Source organism: Hoplias malabaricus, chromosome 4, assembly GCF_029633855.1.
Source record: "Hoplias malabaricus isolate fHopMal1 chromosome 4, fHopMal1.hap1, whole genome shotgun sequence".
Classification (NCBI taxonomy): domain Eukaryota; kingdom Metazoa; phylum Chordata; class Actinopteri; order Characiformes; family Erythrinidae; genus Hoplias; species Hoplias malabaricus.
In genome coordinates this window covers 60,392,327-60,419,917 of record NC_089803.1, presented here as the reverse complement: position 1 = coordinate 60,419,917, position 27,591 = coordinate 60,392,327, and the positions used below count along the sequence as shown (strand labels likewise).

At 37.0% G+C, this 27,591-nt stretch overlaps 2 protein-coding genes across 8 annotated transcripts; both read right to left on the bottom strand.

The window, feature by feature from the left end:
* Nucleotides 1-669: 669 nt before the first annotated feature.
* On the bottom strand, nt 670-11,497 carry LOC136695452 (solute carrier organic anion transporter family member 1C1-like). Its single transcript, XM_066669537.1, has 15 exons — nt 11,444-11,497; nt 10,234-10,365; nt 9,386-9,527; nt 9,066-9,198; nt 8,249-8,352; nt 7,780-7,932; nt 6,972-7,070; nt 6,538-6,759; nt 6,078-6,242; nt 5,584-5,779; nt 4,095-4,260; nt 3,666-3,847; nt 2,788-2,852; nt 2,477-2,594; nt 670-2,121 (listed from the first exon to the last, which is right to left on the bottom strand). Exons 2-15 carry the CDS (start codon nt 10,333-10,335, stop codon nt 1,923-1,925), a joined length of 2,046 nt encoding a protein of 681 aa, XP_066525634.1. The 5' UTR covers nt 10,336-10,365; nt 11,444-11,497; the 3' UTR covers nt 670-1,922.
* A 1,438-nt stretch (nt 11,498-12,935) lies between these two features.
* slco1e1 (solute carrier organic anion transporter family, member 1E1) lies at nt 12,936-26,328 on the bottom strand. Of its 7 annotated transcripts, none has more exons than XM_066669531.1 (19): nt 26,124-26,328; nt 25,871-25,978; nt 24,744-24,879; nt 24,317-24,497; nt 24,074-24,229; nt 23,847-23,980; nt 21,958-22,099; nt 21,627-21,759; nt 21,325-21,452; nt 20,513-20,665; nt 20,061-20,159; nt 19,656-19,886; nt 18,693-18,857; nt 17,749-17,944; nt 16,961-17,126; nt 15,732-15,916; nt 15,206-15,270; nt 14,669-14,786; nt 12,936-13,897 (listed from the first exon to the last, which is right to left on the bottom strand). In XM_066669531.1, exons 6-19 carry the CDS (start codon nt 23,949-23,951, stop codon nt 13,540-13,542), a joined length of 2,244 nt encoding a protein of 747 aa, XP_066525628.1. In that variant the 5' UTR covers nt 23,952-23,980; nt 24,074-24,229; nt 24,317-24,497; nt 24,744-24,879; nt 25,871-25,978; nt 26,124-26,328; the 3' UTR covers nt 12,936-13,539. The 7 variants fall into 7 exon arrangements, with proteins under 7 accessions (XP_066525628.1, XP_066525630.1, XP_066525627.1 ...); XM_066669533.1 differs by having other exon boundaries at nt 24,317-24,416; XM_066669530.1 differs by lacking the exon at nt 24,744-24,879.
* Between the last annotated feature and the right edge of the window lie 1,263 nt (nt 26,329-27,591).

Sequence of the window (27,591 nt, the reverse complement as noted above, 5' to 3'; positions counted from 1 at the left end):
GGAAATGTATCCATTCAAATTGCACCAGCAACTGTCAAGCACAGAGTCAATAGTAGATGACATTCTGATAGTGAGCTGCAGCAACTCAGAAGCTGAGGCTGAATCTGACCATGACAGCAGCCTTCATGCTCTAATGGAACATTGCAGAGACGTTAAACTTCAGCTTAGCGATAAGGAACTGCTGTTCCATCTTAAAGCAATGAACATTATTGGACATATACTGTCAGCTAAAGGCTTGGTGATCCACCTTGAGAAAACACAAGCAGGTGCCAATGCCAGGACATTCAAAACTGGTTCAGTGGTTCAGCGGCAGAGCACAAAACCCTTACAGCAATTTTCAAGAAATCTCTACATTATAGCAGGCTGCATTTGTATTTGGATCGGGTGAAATGCAAAAGGAAAGTATCAAAATCCAAAAACCCGTGAGAGGAAATTAACAAATGCACGTCAATAAAAACACATGAGTGACTTGATCCACAAACACAGATTCAACGATTTACAAATACGTTTTAAATTTGAGACTTTGACTTTACAAATATATGGAAGGTAAATTTAAGCACGTATTTATTTTCAAATAAAAGTATGAAATATATATATAAAAACCAAAAACATGTATTTATGAATGTAACTGTCTGTACAAACTGCAGACCGTGAGAGAAGATTGGGATGTATTCATTTGTGAATAGTGAAACATATCTTTGACTTTAGTTTGTGGATTAACATTTACGCATTTGTAAAGTATTTTGAGACTAATCTCTCTCCATAATCCTCCACTGTTGAAACATGCCTACACCAATAATATTATGTAGTCCAGCACAATAGGTAATGTCTCACTGATTCAGAACCTCACTTCCAGTAGCTGACAGCTTCTTCTCCCAAAAGATTTGCTAAAAAACTATGGCTGGAAATGACATATTGCAAATTCCATTACAACACTAGAGCCAATACAGGCCATTGCAATACTGAACATTTGTGACCTTGTTAGGACAAAGACTCTTCCTGGTGACAGAAGAGAGCCATGTAGTGGTCTGTGTGTTGGAAGATTTTGACCCTGATCATACATTATGGAAATGGAAGGCACACTCTATAGACATAACCAACTAGACTTGCCCACACTCACACATGAGAGAAGCACAGGACAACAACAAACACCCACACACTGTGCACACTAACACCAACTACACAGGCATCTTTTTAGCAAACAACATTTTTATTATTATTAATTAATGTTCGCAGATTAGCTGGCTAATTAGCTCAGCTCGGGATAATCTTCAGCTTGCTGACTCACTAGATGTTTTATTTTGTACTTTCAACATGTTGGAATGATTATTGGAGTAAAGTTAACATAAGGGGGAATGATCATTGCCTAAACTGAATTAAAACTGCCTAACTATAGTGACTCAATGAAGTCATAAGATTGAATTCTAGTTTTAAAAAACTAGAATGTTATAAAAAACTAAACTGATGAAATATATGCCTCTGTGTGTGTGTGTGTGTGTGTGTGTGTGTGTGTGTGTGTGTGTCACAGAGAGAAAGAAAGACAGACAAAGAGATAGAGCGAGAAAGACAGATAGATAGAGAAAAATGTTGTGATGTCACCATTCCGAACATATTAAAATATAACTGCTCTTTCTCATAATGGCAGTGTATCTCCGACCATGAAGTGATATGGAGTGTTACTACACTTAACCCTGGCTGCTTGTTCAATATGTTTCTAGGGGTAAATATCAATCCTGAAGCAACAGTAGCATTTGAACACAGAATGATGTACACAGGTACACAGAATGAGAAGATTGATTACAGATGTCCTTAGTATGTGAAATGTAAGTTATATGTGGAGGTAAACAAACAAAAATAACATAAAAGAAGATGCAGACTACTGGGCACTTAGAATTTAGTGACTGTCTCAGCTACTAAACACATCACACTGACTCTTGGAGGACTTCTTTTGTGTGATCTTTCAGTAGAGCTTCAGTTGTGCCCCCTGCAGATGTCTGGAGCTCCAGCACTATGGGGGTCCTCTTATCTTTCTGCAACTTCTTCTTCATCTGGACCAGAGTAATCCAAAGTAGCACATAGCCACACACACGTTGACCACTGATCAGGCCCAAGAACAGAAACCTGAGTGAGGAGTCATGTGTCAGGTGTGTATTTGTTTTTACTGCAAATAAAGACATTACTCACATCTGACCCAACAAGAATCAGCCAGGTTCTGACCACAGGACCACTGTTTTACAGGTATTATTTAGGTGGTGGTCCATTCTGAGCATGATGTGGATAATGATGTGGAGATAGTAACAGCATGTAAGGCACATATGTGTTCAGAAATTAACAGTAAAGAGCCAGAGGAGGAACAACTCAATCTGTGCATAAACAGAGGGCTACTGGGAGGTTCTATTAAAACAGCCAGTAAGCAATGGATAGTCACAACGATCAGTTGTATAGTAATAATACCAGTCAGGTAAGTGGTCCTCACCTGAAAATGTGTGTGTCATACATCCTGCATGCTCCTCTGCCACCACACTTCCTGCTCCCCCACTTTAGACAGGTGGAGTCTATAAGAGCCCCAAAGTAGATGGGTGCTGGAATACCTCCTACAATAACACATAGGGGGTGTTAAAATGGATCTTCTGTGGGAGTCCAGGGGCATAGAAAGTAAATGTGTCTGTGACTGGGTGAATGTGTGATGCTCTGTGATGGACTGTCACCCTCAGCTCCAGACCCACTGAGATCCTGATAATAATGAAGTGGTTACAGGAGATGAATGAATGAAAGAATTAAGGTTACCAAACACTCTGAGAACCAGCAAGAGCATCCCTGCAGACAGTGACTTCAGTTCAGGCTCCACAGCCCTAAAGTGTATGCACACATACACACACACACACACACACACACACACCTTAAATTCTATACATTTATAGATTTTAATATATTCTATAATGTATAACTGAATATCCAAATAACTAATACAATTGTAATTAAGTGTAAAGGTTGTGATTCCACTAGAAAAATAGATAGATAGATAGATAGATAGATAGATACTTTATTGGTCCCCAGGGGAAATTCAAGAATATATATAAATATATAAATGTTTTGCAATATAGAACTGAATTAAAAGAATTCAAAATAAAAATAAAATAAAATAAAATAAACAAAATGATGCATCATAAAAAATGTTACAGAATTATTATAACACAACTGAGCATATTTAAATTTGTAGCTAATTTAATTTTATTATAAAAGCTTATTTAATCTAGATATAATCAAGAAATAATTTTATTTTTATATATACAAATATAGTATAGCATGCTATATTATAGTGTAATATCATGAATTATTTTTATACACACAGTTTATTATGTTGAGTCATGGTATTAATTAATATGTCCAGTCATATTCTATATAATGCACAACAATAATAGTAGGTCTGTAGGTTTAATCCAAAAAACAGACTAATATCTAATGAAAAACAGTAGAATATAGTCACTGTCCCACTACAATTTCTAAATAATATATGAGCACACTGTGATTCCGGGTAAGCTCTGGACCCACCGCAAAACCTGAATTGGGCCACGGTTACAGACATTCAAACGAAAAGGAAATAAATATGAGCACGCTATTAAGGAATGTATGACTGTTGTTTAAATGAATGTCTTCGAGTGTACCTGAGGCTCATGAGGAGGACAGGCACGGCGCCAAGGCAGAACATGAACAAAGTGAAAGACTGCAGAGCCAAATATATGTAGAACATTGTCGAACAGCTGCTGTCTCTGGGACACTGTCCCAATGCTGCAGAGTTTTCCCCACTCTCTCCCCAACTTTCCACACATCTGCAGCCATGGAAACTCTACAGAGAGAAAATAAACATAACCATATTTATAGAACCCTTGTTTAATGAATATCAGTAAAGTCTTGGTCTTATCATTAGCCTTATCATCAGAAGATCACCCATTTGATCCCTGGTTCTGAGGCCAGGAGTGCAAGAGACTGTGTTTGATTCTGGGTTTGTTCTAGACCCACCAATGCCCTTAACAGAAAAAAACAGTTACAGAAAATGAAAAAATGAATGAATGGTGTGTGCATAGGAAGCTCACTGTGTTTTTGCCCGAGCCAAGTGTTGAGCTACAGCCGGCATAACAAGGTGAAACATAGGTCACTCCATTCTGACCACAAACAGGATCCCACTGGTTCAGTGGACAGCCACAGTCTGTATTACAGGATGACAGCAAACTGATATCCATGTCTCCAGCATGAGTGGATCTGAAATACAATCACCATATCTGAACACCAGAATCACCAACACTTCAGTGGAATAGTTATCCTGTGTGTACAAGGAACTTGTGATGGAGCTGATGCTTATGTAAATGGAATACTATACAATACACAAAAACAGATATTTACATTATACACATTAGTGTGTTCATGTTAGATTCAGTTAGCTTTGAGTTTGTTAGATATTTATTTGACTCTGTAGGTCTAAGGAAGGCTGTTATATTGAAATATGAATTACTCCATACTGTTGGAAATTTGAAATTGTGAGCATGCAGTGTATAATCATTCTCTGAAATTAAAGGAAACGTGAGCATAAATTACAATACAGTTCACTCAATTTAAAGAAAATGTGAGCACGAATTACATATTGTTCCCTCAAATTAATATTTATTTTTCCCCATTGCCCCTCCCTTAGTGTGTGGGCAATACCCAGTGATTATATGATTTGTACAATTCATGCTGGGTATTGTAATGAGAAACCATTAGATGAATAAAAGGCTGAGATTAAATGCTGCGCTATAGAATATATAAAAACATACACAATGCCATATTAAATGCTAGTTATAGGTCATTTAAATAGTGTCACACTCTGGCCCTGTCTTGTACTTTCCTCCTGTCTAGGTCTCCCTTGTTTCCTTGTTTGCCATATGCCCTGTTATTAGTGTTCCCACCTGTGTCTCCTCTGTAATCCTACATCCTAGTTATCAGTCTCAGGTGTCCTTCTGTGTATTTAGGTTCCCTTGATTCAGTGTTTCTTTGGTGGACATTACCATTGTATCTGTCTATAACTCTCTGTAGCTCTCTAGTCTGTTGGTATCTCTCTCACTCTTTCTCTCTAGTCTGTTGGAATCTTCTTTGGATCTTTCTAGTCTGTTTATGCCTTCCTGTACCTTGTACACACACACATTCACTCACACACTCACACCTACGGACACTTTTGAGTCGCCAATCCACCTACCAACGTGTGTTTTTGGACTGTGGGAGGAAACCGAAGCACCCGGAGGAAACCCACATGAACATGGGGAGAACACATCAAACTCCTCACAGACAGTCACCCGGAGGGACACAGGTCCCTGGAGCTGTGTGACTGTGACACTACCTGCTGCACCACCGTACCGCCAACAACAAATATGATTTTTAATAATAATGAGTCATTCTAAACTTTAGAATAGTGACTTGTCTTTACCTGGCTAAGGAACTGGTGGAGAAAATGTTACTCTACATTAATCATCTGATAAAATATGTTTTACTGAGCATAGAATATTCAATACACATTGAATGAGAGTGATTAAATAGTTAAGGTAAAGGAACCTGTGATAGGGCACAGTGACCCCGGCAACTTCAGCGTTGGAGCAGCTGAGGGCAAAGAAAGGCACAGTGCAGAGAAATCCAAATATATAGAAGAATAAAGTCAGTCTGAGTGCTCCCAGCAACTCCAGCTTAAACCTCTTCATTATCACTCCACTCAGAAAGATGCCCAGACACATTGTTGGGATAGAAGTCACACCTGCAAATGCCACAAAAAACACAATTATCGCTTTATTTGAGACTGGTAATAATAATAATAATAATAATAATAATAATAATAATAATAATAATAACAATAATAATAATAACTCAGGAACTAGAAACTCTTATGTCATCTAGTTTTTCCTTGCCAATGAGGCATGTACATTTTTCACATCTTCCAAAAAAATAAAAAAATAATAACCCAAATGGGCCATGGTAAAATATATAACATTGTCAAATAAAAAAAAAAAATGAAGTACACTTAGTGTTCCAGAAAGTGCCATGAATATTGTTACCTAAGAGGAAGTTGGATCTGGATGCACTTTGTCCAAACTGCTGCTCGAAGTATTTTGGTGTGTATGTGATGAGGATTACGAAGGAATTAAACAGCAAGGTGTTGAAGATCAAATAGAGCACGTAGATCTTATTGGAGAGCAAACGCTTCAGAGATGGCACAAAATCTATAACCAAGGACAACGCTCCTTAGACTCCAGGTTCATCATGCAGACCTTGAATTAACCAGTTTATAGAAGCGACTATGTTCAAATAGGCCTAGTACATAATTGCTGACACATCCAGGCCACCAGGTGTCAATTCAACAGTTTCATAGCATGAATAATATTCAACTGAAAATGATATGGTCACTTATACCTGCTAACTAAGTCTTGCAATTACATGATGGCACAGACCTTAGAGAGTGAAAGCAGCACAGCTCTAGTTTTCCTGAAGTTGTAGTTATAGTGTGAAGAGACTTACCCTTTGCTATGTCTTTGAGGTTGACTGGGTTCTGCTCAGTACAAGAATTTACAGGTTTTTCTGGGCTTGCACCTGACTTCACAGGTTGTGGATGTTCAGGAAGAGCATTGGGCAAAAACCAGAAGGGCACAGCAGCCAGCAGAGACAGAGCACCTGCCACTAAATAACCCAACCACCAGGCTCCAACCCAACGAGAGTCCTGAGGGTTGATGGTCACACTGTCTGAGTAGGAGAATATATGTAAACATTACATAGGTCACCATGCTCATCAAAATAAGCATCTAGTATAAAACTTTCCCACCCCTGTTATTGCAGTAAAAAGAGACAATCTCCCTATTTTTAAATGTTGTATCATACAAGCCCATTTTAAATGTATTATGGTTTTACAATTTGCTCTAAAATGGAAGTTCAGAATACTCTACATTGTATCTCACCTAGGTCCACAAAGCCAATGTCCACATAGATGCTTGCACAGAGTGAGCCAAGTGAGAGACCAAACAATGGCCCAATCACAGAAATGGTGTGGAGACAACCTGATACATATAAGCATTGCAGAGGACACAAGAGTCTAATCAGCAGAGTGAGTGAAATGCTTGAAGGTTAACAGTTATTTATATTAAAATAAACATGGGTAATATTTAAATTACTAATAAATACTGACTGATTTATATGAGGTATTTGAATAATATAATAATATTCATTATGTGTAACCCTTATCCAGTTCAGGGTCGCGGTGGGTCCAGAGCCTACCTGGAATCATTGGGCGCAAGGCGGGAATACACCCTGGAGGGGGCGCCAGTCCTTCACAGGGCAACACAGACACACAAACACACACACACCTATGGACACTTTTGAGTCACCAATTCATCTACCAACGTCACCTACCAAAAACCATGTGTGTTTTTTGGACTGTGGGAGGAAACCAGAGCACCTGGAGGAAACCCACGCAGACACAGGGAGAACACATCAACTCCTCAGTAACCTGGAGCGGGAAATGAACCCACAATCTCCTGGAGCTGTGTGACTGTGACACTACCTGCTGTGCCAACATGCCGCCCTTAATATAATAATATAATTTACTCTAATACTAAGCAGTATTATAATAATGCAGCTAATGAAGACTGGTGGATAAAACCTAAAAAGATTTTCGAAGCTTTTCGAAGCTGTAACTTCTATAATGTGATAAATGACAAATAATAGTTTTATGATGAAAATGCACTTTTCAGATTTCACAGTTCTCACCAATGTAAAAAGCAGAGTTCTCTGGTCTGGCATAGTCATCAATGAAGGATATTCCCAGAGGAGTCACAGTAGCTTCACCAATACCACGAATAACATTCCCCATCAACACAATAATCCACATAAGAGAACGCTCCTCTTCTCCCTCTTCACAACCTGAAACACACACACACACACACACACACACACACACACACACACACACACACATGCAAACTCAAGGAACTGTTTATAATATTCAGTACTAGGGGTGGACTATAGGTGTAAATATCCTGACATTTGTAATTAGAACTAATTAGTCTTATGATTTTTATGTTTAATATTATTCCCAAGTGTTTTAGGCCATAAACAGGAGTTTATGCCCCAAATATTGTAGTTGAAATCTTGTTCATAGATGAATGCATCACAAGCACTGGTGTACATGTTTTCTATTGTATCTCTACAAGCTCTACCACAAAATAAATGTAGCTACCTGGGATGTGTTTCACAGTACTGTGGCTGTTATAGGAGCAAGGGGAGGTCATTGTGAAATTCTCAGCATCATTCACATTTGTGACAATCGTCTCATATTTATACCTGTCAAACCACATACAACGTATACAAACAATTACATATATTTAGCACCTTTCATACAAACAAATGTCCAGTATAACAGAGGGTTTACAAATGTAAGACAAAGGCTAGAAATAGAACAGACCACTTCACAAGTTATAAGAAAATACATATCATGAAATAAAAATAAATAACTAAAATAAACACAAGGTCATGAGTGATGGTTTAGATCCACATGCTAAGAAAATTATTGAAACACAGTCTCCAAAAATGTTAGACACTCAAACTCTAGACTGTATATAAGAATTTAAAGTCTTTTTTTGTTTTATAGAAACCAAAACTAATAAAACATATAAAATATTTACTTCTTTGACCTAGATCAATGTAACACTGATGCAAAGCACAGACGAGCGCCCTTGTGGAGCATATTGATAAAAAGGTGTATATGGCTTGTGAGTTACAAGCTAGAATTATAAGGTGATCTGTCTCACAAAGACACAAGCAGGACATAGGCCCTTACGGCAACAAAGTTAAAAGGGACTTATTTTAGTAAATGAAATAATAATGTTTTTGGTAGTGACTATGATACTCTTCAGGAGTTTAAGCAGTAAATCACACAGATTCTCATTGTGAATTCTAGAAAAAGTACAATAAACAATTAAAAATTGTGTACATCACAATGCCATTTCCACATCACTGTTTTGTAATTTTATAGCTGCAGTAATATAGTTACCCACCGGCCCATGAGGAAATGTGGTAGAGCCATTAATAGAGTTCCCATAGCCATCAGCAAAACTCCTGCTCCAATAATTTTGGGTCGGTGGAACTTAGCCCCAAAGTAACTTACCACGGTTATAACCAGCAGATTACCTACACACACACACACACACACACACACACACACACACACACACAAACTGATCATGTTATTACTTTGTTTACCAGGACTTGCATCATTAGAAACATTGGTGAAACATATTTGAACTCGTAAACATGGGTTGGCTATGAATGAAATAAAATTAATTTTTGTTGAATAATGTTCATTTCTCTCCCTCACCCATTTCAAAGCTGCCATCAATGATCCCCACAACTGAGCTAGGGATTTCAAATCTCCTCTCGATCTGTGTGATAGTGCTTTTAGTGTAACTGCCACTCAGAGATTTAGCAAAATATGAGAAGGCCAGCACACCAATGAACATCTATAAAAATAAAGCAGAAAATGACCAAAACACAAACAAACAAACAAAACAAGACTGACTATGCTCTGTGATGTGGACAGTTTTAGGATTTGAGCCTCAAGGACATAATAATTCAAGCAATTCAACCAATAAAGATAACAGTACAAGAGATCAGCTGGCTTCCACTCAGCTCTATAAAGAGTAGTGTATGTTTGCACTTGGTACATGTTTTTGTAGAAGAAGTAAATTTGATCTGAAGTGAACCCATGTGAACAGTGCAGCACATGCCCTCTACTCCACTGATACAGTCACTGAATCCATATGTGTTCACCTGTAAATATCTGGGAAAGTTTAGCAAAGATAGCAAAGGATGATACAGCAGAATTCTGCTGTAAAACTACTGTTTAAAAATGAGCACCTACAATCAGGAGATTGTGTTCTCTTTAATTTACATTTTGCACAGCATCTGAACCTTTCTGGAAATTTGGGTTTGAATGTCTGTAACTGTAGGGTTGCAAATGGTTATTAGAAGTGATTGATGTGATTCGTTGGTGGTGTAATGAGCAGTAGACTTACACCATCTGAGGTATAATTATGTAAGTATATTATTGTAAAGTAATAAATGACTCATACTACAGTAGAATAATATGTGATGGTTGTTTGATATGCGACATCCTGCTAAAGTACTGGGACAGTGTAAATTAATCTCTGGAGGTCTCTGCCTCGCCTTCAAATTTGGGGAGCAGCACTTGGCAGCAGGTTGAATTTCTGGGTCATTTTCTGTAGGACGTGGCTCACTCAAGCCCTCTGCCCTGCTGTCCACAGTCATGGTGCATGGATCAAAGGTCACAATATGTCTCTGCAGAAGCAAGAGGAATCCAAAGACTATTAAACATCCCAAAAATGAGATGACAAACAACAAAACCATAGTGGAATTAATGGTAACATTAAGTAACAGGCACAAATATAACATGCTATTGCACCATATCAGTAGCAAGTAACTGTAAAAACTATGTAATATAATGAGAAACATTATTTTTAATACAGTATGTAACCTTAATTAATATTCTACACCAGTGGTTCTCAAAGTTTTTAGACCAAGTACCACCCATTATCAGACCAAAACCTCCTATGATTTTTACCACAGAAACATGTGCGCCCCTGGTTCTTCCTCTGTTCTGGGGGCATAAGGCAATATCTTTAATTTTTATGCTTGAATTTTTGCATGTTTTTTTGTTTTGCTTTTTTATTGAATGCTTAACATGTATAATTGTGTTTAAAACATTCAGTTTAGGCATAGTTATTTATATATGGTTTATATATAATTTATAAATTTAAATGAGACGAGGTCAATTTAATATGAGTTATGTGCTATAATAGACTACAGGTGAAAACGCACTGCAGTGCTTGGGGCAGGTCATAACGGCTCTCCACACTTGCAGTAGGTGAAGGAGGGGAGGCGCTGTGTTAAATCTCGTTTTAGGGCTGTAATGATGCAAAGAACGGTCATGTTTTCCTTAGGCTGAGTGTTTTTTTCTATTTTGTCTTCACACGTACAGAATTCTCATTTAATTTCTCTCTATTTTTGCCCCCTTTAGTCCTTCTGGGCTTCGGAGTCACCCCCCACCCACTGTTCCCTTAAAGACGTAATCAACTACAGTGTATGCTTAGCATGTTTTAATTTTCTACAACAGAAATTAATTCCATTGGGGTATAATTTGAAAACTGAGAAACATTCTGTAGTTTACACATAACATTTTTAGGTTTTCAGTTATGAATAAATTCCTTAATTAAGTAGCTAGTACATTTTTCAAGGTCATTTGGCGTACCACAATTTGAGAACCACTATTCTACACCATGTAAGTTTAAAATTTGTTTAAGACTGGTGATCTACAACTGAACAAATGCTGCAAAATAAAAAAAAAACAAAGCCTCACCTTGTGTCTGTTTCCGCTAATTGTCTCTTTGTGTAGCTCACTTGTAAGTGTTTGAGAGACTGATCGTGATCTTCTAAATCTGAAAAACATATTCACCCACAGCCAGGAGTCAAATGTGATGCATTAATCATTAAACAGCATTGATTGATCCCCTTTAACCTGGTCTGCTCAGAGGTGTGTTCACTTCCATGGATAGGTCAAATGAAGAGATTCAGTATCTCGAAGGCAATTAAAAAGTAACTCTTTCTTTCTTTCTTTCTTTCTTCTAAACTGAATATCCAGGAAAATATATCCCACATGAGAAAGCATGCAAAATGGAGCCAGGAAGTTACCCAGCTAATATAATAATGCTACAGATATATTCACAGTTTCATGCAACATATTCTGCCTTCATCATTCATCTATTCATTCATTCAAAGTCTGTAAATGCTTATCCAGTTCAGGGTCGCGGTGGGTCCGGAGCCTATCCGGAATCATTGGGCGCAAGGCAGGAACACACCCTTGAGGAGCACCAGTCCTTCACAGGTCAACACACACACACACACATTCATTCATACAGTCACACGTATGGACACTTTTAAACCTCCAATCCACCTACAAGCATGTGTTTTTGCACTGTGGGAGAACACATCTAACTCCTCACAGACAGTCACCCGGAGCGGGGCTTGAACCCACAACCTACAGGTCCCTGAACCCAAGGCCTTCATCATCTGTTTCCAAAATAAAAATATTTGATACAAAATTAGCTTTCGCTGTTACTTAATCTTTGCAGTAATTTTGCTGTCACATATTATATGAATGTGGAATCACTTGATGCATCAAACTATTAAATTAATAATATTTTACCTTTTTTTAGCTTCAGGAAAAACATAAGAACTGGGCATGTGAATAATTGATTTCCAATTGGATCAGTTGGAGTTGTTGCAATCGGTATTGTTTGCTTTATTTGTAATGAAACATCTTTTCCACCAGGCCATTTGAAATGACGTAGCCTACAGAATTATGAGGTGACCAGCTCTCTCCTATCCTCAAACCCTCACCTTTGAGCTTGACTGTTTTAATGGAACCAGTCACTGGTCAAAGCTGCAGGCAAAGCTAATACATCCGTGCCCTTCCTGATAATGAGATGCTACTTCTGTTGATGGATGCATCCTCTTCATTATTCTGACTAATGAACAGTGTCAAGGTCATGTTTCTCAACCCGAGTCCTTCACAAAGCCAGTGAAAAAATGTATATATATATATATAAAAAAAAAATAATAATAATAAAAATAAAAAACAACGATTTACCATGGTAATATTTACCATTACAATTCATATTGCATTCATTGACAGACGGAATTATTTATACTGATGAGCTTTGCTCAGTTAGGAAACTGAATCAACTTTTGGAGGAATGGAGCAGCTTGCTTGCAGCTTGTGGACTGGTGGATAAGAACAGCAAAACGTTTAAGTCTGTCAAATAAACAATTTGATTTTAATGTAAACAAAGTGGGATCGTGCAACTAACAGATGATTCTTTATTCTTGAATAAAAACTATGGATAAAAAACACATTTACTCAATTTAAACAAGTACACAAATGTTCATAGCAACTGCTGATAGGCTGGACAAGATCTACAGAATGCATATCCACCTAATGAAAAATTTGACATTTTGCTATGTAACATGGGATTTACATGTCAAATTTCTACGTTATTGAACCGGATTATGCTAATCAAACTGGGAAAGTCCATGTTAAAATTAGCTATAGCCAATCAAACCAAAAAACAGGGTTATAACAATACATCATGCACAGAAATATTTTTGCAAGCTAGTGAATTATTTTGGGGCAAAGTAAATCAAGTGCAAGATAGGAGTGTTAGTGACAGTGTGTCTATGCCCAGAGCAAATCGTGGATATAAAAATATTTTTACAAAAGTAAAATATGTATTTCTTTTATCTGGAACTAATGTACACATTTGAATCAAACAAACTGAATTTAGCATATTTTTTCTGTCCAGTACACAGTGACACCATGAGTGGTTCAGGCTATGCCCAGTTCCTCTGCTGAATTTATAGACCGTGCTTCCATGTTCTCTTCAGTGCAGGACATCACTAATTGCCATCCACACTTGTTAGAACATTAATTTTCTCAGAGGCAGTGACCCCTGGGTTTTCTAGACCAGTTGATGGTAGATGTTGGTTTAAATTTGTTGTGCAGGGTTCTGCAGTCTCTACTCTCTTCTGACCAGAGGCTAAAGACTCTCCTCCAGGCTGAGATGAACCAGAGCAGTGTCCTGGATTTTCATCAGTCTTCAGTTCTGGCAGCTGTAACTCAAGTTGACCATGGTCATTCTGCTGCAGGGTATTGGCTGCATCCTTACGGAACTGTCTCCTCAACAGTACAATGACTGCTAAGTCGAAAATGTATGAGGAGCCCCTCAAACAAGTCAGAAGGCCCAGGAAGATCACTCTGAAATATAAAAAAAACATACCAGACAACTCAAATTCTTGTTGGATTAATATATCAAGTATGTCTCTGTGTTTGTTGATACTATTTATATGAATAATGTATTTTATTATAGTGCACCCATTGTGGACATTTAACTTTTCACGTTAGTGTGTGTGTGTGTGTGTGTGTGTGTGTGTGTGTGTGTGTGTGTATTCACTGCCATGTATGGGTTAAATACAGATATTTTGTTGTACTATATTACAAAGTAAAATAAAGCAAAATTTCAGCTCATGTCACTTTTCAAAGTTTTGTACCATCATAGAAAACGTGAAAACAAACTATGGCGTAAGCGCACATTCGTCTAAAGTCCACATGTTTATTCATTCATTCATTGTCTGTATCCACTCATCCATTTCAGGGTCACTGTGATCTTGCCCAGTGCCCAGCTTATTTTTGATGCAGTAAAACACTTTTATTGATTGAGGAAAAACTATCCAGTAACTCTGATGTGAACTGGAATATCCAACATCAGAGCCTGACCTCATTAATGCTCTTGAGGCTCAATAGCATTAAATCCTCACAGCAACTTTAAAATATCAAATGTTAAGTCTTATCAGAAGAGTAGATCCTGCTACTAGAGCAATGGGGCAAACATTCTTAATACCTTTAATTTCACAACAAACTTACAAGCATGAACTGGATCTCATGGTCATATAATCTACATCTGATCAATGATATTAATAGAGCTAGAAATTACAGCTATTTTTCCACTTAACACACAAACACACACACCTGTACAAGTCAGAGTCGTACAAACGGCATGCCCCTCGGCCGCCACATTTTTTCACACCCCATTTCAAACAGGTGGAGTCTATCAGTGCTCCAAAATACACTGGTGCTGGAAGACCTCCTGAATCAGAGAAGTAATTTAGGATAAAGAAAAGCTGGACACATATTTTGAGACATTTATTTAAAGGTGCAATCTGTCATTTTTACCATCAAATACTAGCAAACAATATTTATGAATGTAAATATATTGTATTATTATGTTTTTCTATTAAGTATAACTCACATAAGATGAAGAATTAGATGACCTTGTAGTGTGCACAAATGAGCAAGTTTATATTCTATAGATCAAAACACTCACATTTTTTTTTTTTTCAAATACTACTGAATCTTTAAAACACCCGGGTCACTAGACGCCATTTGAATGGTTGTTTCATAATGTGAAGATGTATCATTGTAAAAAATGACTGATTGCTCCTTTATTGGCATACATAAATCACAAATCAAGCATAGCTGGAAATGTTTTTTTTTTCACTTGCTTACCTAACATTCTTATTACTAGAGTCTGAATGCCCAGTGCCAGTGACTTCAGTTCAGGCTTGATGCACCTATGAAAAATCCACCCAATGTAATAAATTAAAACATTCTATCCAGAATCCGTACAGTGGTTGGTCAACCAAGATATGGCTTCCCTTACTTTCACACTGGAGCTACAAGGCTAATCTTGCTAACAAACACCAGAGGTCAGTAGTCACCAACTACTTTTCACCGAAAACATCCCTCAATACGTTCACACTGAACAAAAAAAAAGCTAAAAGAGCTGATCGATGACCATTGGGGCACAGTGAGAAATACAGCTCATTTGTATGTGATGAATATATGATGATGTCTTTCCAGTTCTAGGCAAAAGAAGCAAACTTTGGACACCAAACATATATCTTGGCTGATTGGGTGTATCTGGAATACTTGGAAAAATATTTGAATTTTAATTTATATATTTCCATGTCTTTAAATCCCATGGCTTCATATATCATTGCCCAGTGACAGACAAAAGAAGTGTTTCACTGACCGTATAATCACCATATATGCAGGTGTAAACCCCAGTGAGCTAATGAAGGAGCTGAGAACAGACACAGCCATGTAAGAAGTGAAGCTTTGACTGCATTCTGGACCCCTGGAACACTGTCCCATAGACACAGAGGTACTTCCCTCTAGAGGAGAGGGACTCAACACACAACTGCAATTATGGAAGACCTGAGGAAGGTAAACATAAATGAGCTGTATAAGAAAATGTCAATGCTGGCTTTAAAAGAAAGATGTTATAACACTTAAGTTCCCTTCATGTATGACCCAGTCGCCAGTTCACAGGTCATTCTTCCTTGGGCCACTTTTGGGAGGAACTAACCACTGCATACTGGGAATACTCCACAAGCCCTTTTTAGACATAACCTATATTACTATTAATATTTATCCCTTCTTAAAGTCTCTTAGAGCATTATGCTTGCTCATGTTTCCTCCAACTACATTTCAAGAACTGACAGCTTATTTTACTGGCTACTATATCTAACTCCTTAACATGTGCTATTGTAATGTGATCATCAGTGTTGTCAGTTGTTGATATCTTGTGATTGATGTGTGTATTTCAAAAAATGTGTATAATTCATGTAAATTATTAGTTAGTGAATCCAGTTACTCTAAGGTGCAACCACAGAGGACACTAACATTTTTTGTGCATTTACAATTTTTACAGTTTTCATATAAAAGCCTGGGTCTCCCTGGAACAATTGCACGTGACCTTAAAGTCATGCATTAAGTCTCTATTTTAGCACAATATAACTCCATTTACCTTTGGGCCCAAGAACTAAGCACACAAATTATTATTTGACCTCACCACTGTTTTCATGGCTGAATGGCAACACATTTTCAAGGAAATATTCAAATATTTATATCTAAAGGCTTTGCAAAAGATTAGAGACTGCAGTAAACAGAGGTAAAATCCATATTAATATCCTTGATTTTACAAGAGATTAGAAAGTTGCCTAGCTTTCCACAACAGTTTAAAAAACACAAAAAACATTAATAACTTTAATAATATAAATTAACCTTAATATCTACCTAAATGTTCATTTAATCTTTTAAATTTTAACCTAAGAATCTATTTCAGTGTCTTGTCATAGGTTAAAAAAACAATACAGTACACTGACTAATCATTAAATATTCATTCATTCATTAATTCATTATCTGTAACCTCTAATGTACTTTTTAACTTTCTCATGGTAGATATGTTGTTAGGAATACCGTGTCTTTGCCATGCCCTGTGGAGCTCATACAACCCGCCAAACATGGATTCATGAATGTAATTCCATCATCAGAACACACAGGGTCCCACTCCACTGCAGAACAGGAACACTGTTGATTACACTGAGAGAACAGTGTCTGTTCATCAGATGAAATCTGAGGAGTCCTGCAGTGAGAAAATATAGATAACAATTAGCAATGTGCCTTTGAAATGCCATTATTTCTGTCTTGCTGGCTCTGTCTACTATACTGAAAAACTAGATATCAGAGTGGATCATTATAAGAAAAGAAAAGTCCTTGAAGCAATACCAACAGAAACTTATAAACATAAATAAAACTAAAAACCGGAAAGGCCCAAATGGACATGGTGCTGCGAAGCTTAGATTTTCTTTCTAACCTATATGATATGTGATGGAATTTCTTTAAATTAAAACTAACTAAATAATATAACACTAATTTACCTTATTTAAAATGAAAATAAATAAATTAATTAAAAAAAAACAACTATATAAATATATAAAATATTACACCTTAATATGTTATTTAATATTATATAGCACGTTCTCTAGCTTTCTGTCAGTGTTCTTTTTCAATACGCAAATCCTGTTGTTGATTGTGTTACTTGTTTATCACTGTGTTACTTGTTAATAATCTCCATTATCTGAAACAATCATCTTTTAATCTAGGCTTAATAAGGCAGCACATAAAAAGCTATAAATAAAATTCAGTAGCGATACTATAAAACTAAAGTGATAACAGATTAACTGAAGTTCACATGTGTACAGTACCCATTGTAGGACACGGTGAGGCCAGCCACACGCAGGTTATCACACTTAGTGCCAAACTGCAGGAGCATTAGCAGATAAGCTGAAATGGACGCAATGAATGAAAACTGAGCTCCAGAAACCACACTCAGCTTATACCTCTTCATCACCAGACCACCCAAAAATATCCCCATGGCAACCACTGGCAAATTTAGTATACCTGCAGGGCAAAAAGCAGCAAAATGGTATAAAGTATGAATAGTCTGCAGCATCAAATTAAAGCACAAGGACAAGTGCCCCACAATATATTACTAATTTTATCAAATATATAGGTCATTGACAAATTTGATGTGTCATTCATTTGCTTAGTAGCCAATGACTGATTTGATCATGATTCTATTAATGGTTGATTCATATTTGGCCTTGTTTTTGATAATGGCATGTTGGAATGAAAGCCTGAACACCTGAAAACTCGCTCATAGGCTGCTCTGAAAGTTTCATAGGCTCATAGGCTGTTTTGAAAATCAGGAGACATAGTGGAGATTCTCATACAATTCTTTAGGAGAAAAACAAAGCGACAAAAAGGAGACAAGGGATACAAGTGAGAAATAAAAGGGATAAAGGAGAAAGTTGGATTTTGTTCATCCTGAAATCTGAGCACAGCACATGACTTTACGGAGATCTTCACACAAACACAAGAGAAGACACAAGATTTCTGACTTCTTAGTCTCAGGACACATTTGAGCAGCAGAAGATGCTAAAATTTCCTGTGTCTTTTAATCTGATCTCATTATTGTCTAGGAGAAACTACTGAGATATTAAAGAGATTTCCTTTTTGATTATTCTTCCCTGTGGGAAAAGCTAAAACCAATTATACAATTGTATAAAATACGCAAGTGTTAATAAAACTAGACAAAAATGAAAATGTTCTCCAAATAAACTGGGCTTTATTCTGACCCCATACTCACCAATGAGGAAATTGGCTCTGGAGGCGGACTGGCCGAACTGCTGCTCCATGTATTTGGCTTTAAATGTGAACAGTCCGATTAAAGAATTAAAATGCAGGACGCTCCCACAGAGTAGCAGGAAGTAGGTAGGGGTTCCCAATAGTTTCTTTAGCGAGGGCAAGAAACCTGAACATAAAAATATCCCTTATTTTTGTAATAGTTATAATGGCTGCTGTAATCTTCCTGTTTTTTACATGCAAGATGGACATCCAGATGTCCTTAAACTGACATTAATTTCCTGAAATGAAGACCAAAGCAGCTCAAAGCTGCTAATTTGTAGAGCAAAAAAAAAAAAAAAAAAAGAAAGAAATAGAAAGAAAAAGAAAGAAATAAACAGATATACCCTTAAAGTAAATAAATACAAAAGAGAGAAGAGAGAAGTGTAAAAAATTTGATTCTGTGCTTTTGCATGGGGGGGTTTCCAGGTTAACATTGTCCACGCTACTATGCCTAAATCATTACATTAAGGGCTGGTTTCAAAGACAGTGATTAAGCTTTGTCCTGAACTATTAATTGTAATACGTATAATTGAGTTGTTGATTAATCTTATGCAGACACAATTGGGGCATGGGCAAAAACATGAAAATCTGTTTAAAGCATATAAAGACCTTTTGTGCAATGTCATACCATGTCAGAAAACACATAAGCCATTGCACACCTGGAACGACTAAGTTACATTACTGCAAGAGCACAAATGTAAAGCTAAAAAAGAAAATGGCCAACACATACACGTCTGGACTGTTTAAACGTCATTATAAACAGTAGACCACATTGCAAAAAAGGGTGAAAATTGGGAATTAGTTTTTTGGTTGAACTATGTTTTTAACACTCAATCTTTGAGCACTGCTAATGAATAGCTAATCAGTTAGCAAATGTATCATCACAGCCATTAAACAAATTTGTTAAATGAACAGGGGAACATGCCTTTTGCAATGTCCACAAGTTTCATAGCTGGAGAAGCTGGGTGTACAGGAGGTTCTTGGTTGCTGTGGTGAGGACTGGGTTCATCTGTTTTTTCCTGGTCCTGTTTGGGTAAAGATCGAGGAAGAAACCAGAAAGGAAGGCCAGCCAGGAACATGACGAACGATGACACAAAAAACCCAAGCCACCAGGCTCCAACCCACCGTGCGTCTGTGGGGTTGATGGTCACTGAGTCTTCAAAAAAGACATTAATACTTGCTTAAGTGATAAGCAACAAAACAAAAAGTCAATGTATTGGTTCTTCTAAAATGACAAACACAGTTTAAAATGTTATTTGTTGTGTTATGCAGGACTTTGTTGTGTATATATCCCTCAGCCTATTATAAAACAATCATATGGAGGACTTACCAACATCAACAAACCCAATGTCCACATAGAGTTTGGCACACATTGAGCCTAACAGGAAGCCAAACATGGGTCCTAGCAGTGTGATGGTCTGGAGACAAGCTGTTATATTACATTGTGAGAGAAAAAAGAAAGGAAGAACATTTCCAACTGCATACAATGCTGTGCAGGTCTGAGGCTATTAGATGGTACAAGCAATGTCTATTAAATATTAAAGGAAATAAGCACACATACATTCCATTCAAAAAGTGAAATTTAATTTAAATGAAAAGAAATAAACACTTGAAACACATATCAGTCTGTGTGCAATGAGTTAAGTTTCACTTTTAAAATGGAATTAGTGAAATAAATCAACTTTTTCATGATATTCTAATGTTATGACCAGCACCTGTATACAGGAGGTCAACAAAATGCACATTCATGTAACATAAAATTGTAAAGTGAGTATAATTTGCCAATGTAAAATGCTGAGTTCTCTGCTTTGGCGAAGTCATCGATGTATGAGACTCCAAGGGGAGTGACAGGCGTTTCTCCAATTCCCCTCAGAGCGTTTCCCAGAAAAACATAAACCCACATATAGGAGATGGGCTCTTTGACACACACCGAGTCTGCATTCACAAACAAATTCAGAGAATTACATTATGGCTGTTGTCCACACTTCCATGTTTAATTTGTTGCTAATTATGTTTATGGTCATCATGGCCAAATTAAATATATTTCAATGGAAGTCAATGTAAAAACATTTAATTCCAAGCAATTTTGGAATATTTCTATTGGTTCATTTATCATGAAATGTGAAGGACAGCTGCTGTGTTTAAATAATGTAGTAAACTGTTGTATATGTAGTATATGTTAGACTTTCAGTTATTTTATGAAGACCCCTCCATAGAAATCAGGTTTGTCCAACCACATTTCACAGTGGGCCTCATACTTGCTAGACTTTCTCTAGTTCCTTTGTGTAATGTAGGAGTTTGGATTTGCATATTTAACAGAGATTTTCCTTCACCTTTGAGACCTTTTCTTGACTGATTAACTTCCATTTTCCAATGACACCGAAAATTAAATGCAGGATGTGTTCCCATATTGTTTTTTTACTCATCTGCTGAGTAATACTTTTTCATTTCAGACTGTCAGTCATCTGCTTGAAGAAGTGTGTGTCAATTAAGTTTGAGGAATGATCTTTGCACTTAGTAAATCAGCAAAACATGTAATTTGACCAGGAGAGCCAAATTTGTCACATAAAATAATGAATCAAATGATGATATACCTGGGATATAATTCACAGGAGATTCCATATATATATCTGGGAAATCGCTTTGCATTGTGGGATCCTTACAGGCCACAATACTCACATTTTTGTGCACTGAACCCTGAATAATTGTCTCAAATTTATACCTGTGAAAATCAGACAGACAATGGATTTAGGTTCCCACAGACAGTCTGCTCTCTCTCTTTCTCTTTCTCACTCTCTCTCTCTCACAAACACACACACACACACAATCCAAAATAAAACAACACACATGCCACAGAGGTACATTAAAGCTCTCAAAATCACTGATTTAACTGTACCGTCCCATGAAGAAGTGTGGGATTCCAGTCAAAGCCGAGCCAATGGCCATCAGGAAACAGCCCAAGGCAATGAGCCTTGGCCTGTGGAGCTTTGCCCCAAAATGACTGACCACAGCTAAAAACAGCAGGTTACCTGCAGGAAAGCAGTGGAGAGCAGAAAAACTGAGATTAAATATGTCAGTAACTATAAAATGTGATGCATAAAAAAAATACTGCAAAAATTGTAAGAACATTTTGTAAGAATGCTTTGTTTTTGTAGATGTATTTTCTGTGTATTTTGGTGCATCATCACACACACACACACACACACACACAAACAGTGTATTCTTACCCATTTCAAAGCTACCATCAATGAGGCCCACGCGAGTGCTGGACAGGTCAAATCTCTTCTCGATCTGAGTGATGGAGCTCTTCATGTAGGTTCCAGAGAAAGCTTTGGATAAGCAGGCGAAAGACAGGAACATGATGAACAGCTGCAGTTTTTACATAACAAAGAAAAACACAGAGTAATCAGTCTACTGAATTGTGGCTTTAGGCAAGTTAGTTATAAATTCTTTATTAAAATGAACAATATGGGCTAGTTCCCAGACAGGGATTAAACTTAAGATGTGAATTATAACCTCCTTTCAATGGAAAATCAGGTACCACTTTAAATTACAGCCCACTAATTACTGGGTAAGTACAGAGTACGTACTTGTTAAGTTAGCCAAAGATATAATAAGTACATAAGTAAAGAGTATGATACTAGAAATATGTGATTATTACTGGAATATTACAAACATTTTACAAATAAGGAAGAAGAGCAGAAGAGAAACATCAATTTCATCATTAGTCAGCTATGTTCATATAATGTCTTAATACATATCGGCTAAACCGTGTGAAATATCTCAGAAGTATGTGATGATGATTATTGTGGTGAATCACGTGTTCTAAGTGTAATGGGTACCAAGCACTTTGAAACTCTGCTAGTGCCTGTAATGAAAGCAGCTGACCATGTCCTTCCATGTCTGTGCACTGTTAATCATTTTAAAGGACCTATAATTACATTCAGAACCACAGTCAATTCAAAATAGAAGTTGCATTCCTTATTTATAAAAAAAATGACAGTAATACACAGCAAATTCTCCAGTAGTAGTGAGAGTGTTAAATTATTACACTAAAAGTGTTAATTTAACACTAATAGTGTTGACTTAACACTGGTGCATTTGCTGTATAATCACTTGCATAAATTGTCATACTTTTTATACAATTATACATCTATGATTATGCTTAGACTTACAAATGGATTCGGAACATAGTCATGTGCCTTATTTGTAAGGTATTTGTAAGATACCCAGTAATTGCCACATATTTCTAGTGTCATACTCACTACTTACTCATTACTTCTGTTAATCTTACACCTTACTTAATAGGTACTTACTCTGTATTTACGGTGTGCCTTATTTGTAAAATGTTTGTGATGTACCCAGTAATAACCCCATATTTCTACTATCATACCCTTTACTTGCTCAGTATTTATTTCATCTTACGGCTAAATTAACAGGTACTTACTCTGTACTTACCCAGTAATTAGCGGGCTGTAATTTAAAATGTTACTGAAAATCATAATTAAATATAGTTAATATAATATAGATTCTTGTTTAGAAAATCCACTCTTTAGAGCACACAGTTGCCTTAATTTTACTTTTAAGGATTCAGAATTCAATCATTGCGCTCTAACTTTCCTTCAAATAGCAATCATTGTCGAGTTGAATGTGTATTTTGCCCTCATTGTTTGTGTATGCCTTCCCCTGCATACTTCTTATGTCATTGCACGTTTTTTGCATGTCATGTATGTTGCTTCTTAGGTCATGGAGGAATGTTAATTCATCTCACTCTGTGCTGCACATCGTATGTAGTAGTGATTACACTAAAGATCTGTTTGACTTGACTTAGGGTGTATACCCTATTTCTAAGCACCATAATGTTAACTGGATAAGCCCTAGGGTGTTTAATTGCTTTATTATAAGGAATATGAACAATTTGTTATTCTACAGCTGATCTCAAACTTAGTAACCAAAGTGAAATAAATAGTTTTCGTATTTTATTGTTTTGTAGTTTCTCTCTCTCTCTCTCTCTCTCTCTCTCTCTCTCTCTCTCTCTCTCTCTTTCTCTCTCTCTCACACACACACACACACTGTTTCTCATAGACACTTTAAGAATATGTGTAGTCACGCATACCTTAAGACGAGAGCAGCAAGAATCTTTGGTTGTCTCTTCATCGGGGGTAAACAGTACCTGTTGACTGGTCATATTCACGTTGCCCTCTTCATTTGGGTCGACCATTATGATGCTGAGAGCCACCAACGAAGATGCTTTTCAGCAGTAATTTATAGTTAGCAGTTTATATGTAAAAGCTCAATGATCAGTAAGAAGAGTCTTCACATCTGTGTTGTAAAGATACGTACTGCAGAGAAGCAATGCCCACCAGATAGAGCAGAGGATTACAATTTAACCAACAAGAAGACACCTCTCTTGTGCTGTGTCAGGTGAACTTTTCAGATACTTCATCCTCAAAATAGGTAACTGAGCATACAGAGCAAAGGATTGTTTGTGTCACTCTTCTAAACAGAAAAAAGGCAAGTGGAAAGTTATATTAAACAAGTACTTGCTAGGCACAAAAACACCTTTTCAGCATTTTCTTTCCTTACCTACTTACTCCTCCTGGTTAAGCTGTAGTAGATCCACCCTTCAATCCACAGACCCCTTAGTCATTGATTCTTTTGTAGAGGACGGTGGAGGTTGGGAGGACTTGGAGAAAATTAAAGAGATTGGAAGTTGTAGGTTTCTCAGGTGTACATGGAAGAGAATTCAGAAGTTGTGCAGAGGAATCTAAAGAAAAGAATGGAAAAAGTGAACAAATGATGAATGGGAAAGGGACAGGAAAGGGACAGTTACAGACAAATCTGAATGAAAGAGAAAATAAGAAGGATCAAATCCACTGTGAAGAATGAAAATAAATGCAGAGGAATTGCTAAAAGGAAAAAGTGAGAACAAAGACGTGATTCAGGAAGATTGGAAGGAAAAGAAGATGATACAGAGAGAAAAAAGGGGGGCAAGGAGGGATCAGGTGTCTACCTTTCAAATCGCCTGCTTTTCCCAGTCCAGCCTGTGGCTGCAGTTGCGCTCAGAAATCAACACAAAGGCCTTTGGCCATTTTCATTCTGCCCACATGCCAGGTCCAAGGGGGACAGTCACCACACAACAGACACTTCTAAAGGACAGTTCCATCGAGCCACAGAAACACTCTTACCATTACACATTTATTTGTTTACATCCACTGATACTTCACTTGTAGTGCAATGCATATTAGATGTGCTTTTATTATACACAAACACAAAACACAATTTTTTCATTGCCATCAAATTCATTTCATGTTCTCAGAATGAAATATTTAGAATATGACAAAAAAATGTGCTCTCGCTAATCACTGACAAAAAAAAATGACCAAAACAAACCATCACTAGAACACCTGAAAATCATGTTCCACAATAAATCTCAACTACAGGGTTACCTAGAGGTCATATCTGACTGCATTCAACCCAGTTTTGTCCTGGGAAGGTTTGGGACCTGAGCCAAGGGAATGTACTATTAGCATTGCTAGCAGTCTCTGGGGCAGCCAAAGCCAAGCTGCTGTGCTGATTAGAAGTCAGGGAAATGGACTTTGCCTCTCCCACATTCCTACACTCAACCCAGGCTGAAAACAAAGCTTTATTCTTTGACAATAATCCCTTCGCCATCATACACCAGTTAGTAAGTCCTTGTAAAGGCTTAGTCATGCTACATTGTTCTACACTTTAAGGGGAGGGGTGCAATCACTATGGTTAAACAAACAAAAGGAGGATGGCAGTAGAGAAGGCTTCCAATGAAAAGAGGTTGGACAGAGGACAAACCAGAGTGAACATTTGTGTAATCATTAGGTATTTTCTTGAAAGTGACATTAAGTAGATGTATAATGTTTAAAGTGAAGTGTTCAGGACCTCTCTTTCAGTGACTTATCAAGCTGTGGCCTTCATGTATATTAGGGGGGTTGCTTTGAAACAAGGGCTGAATGTATGTGGGGTGACTTTTTTCAGTTGGATGTTTTCAAAAAACTGGCTTACACTTGTTGTTTCCTATAAAATCACATACTCCAGTTTTAATAACAGCCAAACAGGAACTAATCATTCATATGCAATAATATAGTGAAATGTGGTGAAAAATACCTCACAACACAACTATAATCCAGGGAGCCGATAAGCAGTTATTTGGAAGCACCAACGATAGATAGGATCCCATTTGAGACACTAAAGGCAGACCAAGACACAGTGGTACTACAAATGAAAAAAGAAAGAAGCTGAGTTGACAACCTGATAACCTTGCATATTTATCATTAACATAACTGCTCGTTATCTCATAAAAGCTAAAATTAAAGTCATTAAAACTGCAGGGTGTTGCCCTCGAAGAGAAGTCACATACCTTGGCAGTAACGTGGATAAATTGGATCAGATGCTGGCAGGGGATATTGAAACTTCCCAAGTTTTGAAACAACTGAACTTAAAATAGAATGTATCCACTACATCAAGTAACATTTAGTAACTTATATTTAAATGCTGAGCCAGATCTTTGAGAATTAAAAAATTACATAGAAGAAAATCTCTGCAGGTCAGAGGCACCTCCAAGTAGAAGGTACAGCTCTAAGTAGATGGTACAGCCTAACACTAAACCTAACTGTAACCTCCTACTTACTGTGTATCCCTCCCACTTACTGGTCTGCAGCCTGCAGAGATTTTCCCCCAGATTCCTGAGAATTGTTTGGAGAAAAAATATAAAACATAACTCTCTAAACAAAAAGGCTGGACATACCATAAAATATGGTTTATTTTATTATTCGTTTACAGGAATCAGCTCTAAAACTGGTCATTATAAACAGGGCTGTTTAGACAGGGGGATATGGTGCTGTGGTATTTGTTCCTTGGGGTAGTTTTTACAAAAATATGTCACAAAACCTTTTCATTAGAACCCCAGAAGTTTGTTAACCTGTGGAAAAGGGGTAGAATATGTCCGTTTTAAGATTTTAAACAATTACTTTTGGGTTAAAAAAAGGTATAGCATTTGTCGGATGCTGTAATCGAATAAATCTTCTAATTGAATCATGTTACAGATGTAGATGTAACGGTCTAGCACAAGGACATACGGTCTAGCACAAGTATAGCATGATGCAATTAATAGCAATTTAATGATCAGCTAAACTTGAACATGAAAAGCAAGGCCAAAAATGTCTTCAAAAACATTACACTACATGGCACTACATTGGAATCACATGAATATACACTGGTACATATTATGATCAGTACTTTTCATTCGCTCATCTGAGCATTATATTCTTAAAAGAGTAACTACACACTAAGATTATTTCATATATTTTCATATTCCGTTCTCATAATAAAATGTACTATCCCTTACAATTTGAAAATTTTATTGTGTTAAGTATTACTGTAGCCAATTCTGTCTCTGCATGCAGGACACTTCAGGTTAAATTCTGCTATAAGTGTGGATGACATAAATGGCATGTTGATGTGTAACAGTGAGTGTTCAGGGTCCTTAATGATGCTCTCCTTGTGCATACGTGTCTAGGAGGATTTTAGTCTAGATATTTGGTGCTTAATTTAAGTGCAGCCCAAAAGATCAATTCCCTCCAGACCACACCCTGCTCTTCCACCTGAACTCTGCAGCACACCACCACATGACCCCCTATTTTTCAAGGTTCAGATAGAAGTAGAATAAGCTGAAGCTAACTTTTTAATTACCATTTAAATCAAACACTCAGGATAAATGAACTAGAAATCACCTTAAAATCCTGCAGGGGAAAGTGTGTAATCAGGTATATATTTGATAATGTGTATCAACACTAATACGTTTGGTGTGTTTTCCCCATGATTTTGTG

Coding starts and splice junctions, on each gene's coding strand:
- LOC136695452 (XM_066669537.1), bottom strand. CDS start 10,335: ATGACTGTGGACAGCAGGGCAGAGGGCTTGAGTGAGCCACGTCCTACA. Junction 6,760..6,971: donor CATTGGCTTTGTGGACCTAG/GTGAGATACAAT, acceptor TCTCCTACTCAG/ACAGTGTGACCATCAACCCT. Junction 5,780..6,077: donor CAGATCCAACTTCCTCTTAG/GTAACAATATTC, acceptor TGGCATTTGCAG/GTGTGACTTCTATCCCAACA.
- slco1e1 (XM_066669531.1), bottom strand. CDS start 23,951: ATGGTCGACCCAAATGAAGAGGGCAACGTGAATATGACCAGTCAACAG. Junction 22,100..23,846: donor CTTGCTGCTCTCGTCTTAAG/GTATGCGTGACT, acceptor TAAAAACTGCAG/CTGTTCATCATGTTCCTGTC. Junction 15,271..15,731: donor GCATATATGGTGATTATACG/GTCAGTGAAACA, acceptor GATTTTTCATAG/GTGCATCAAGCCTGAACTGA.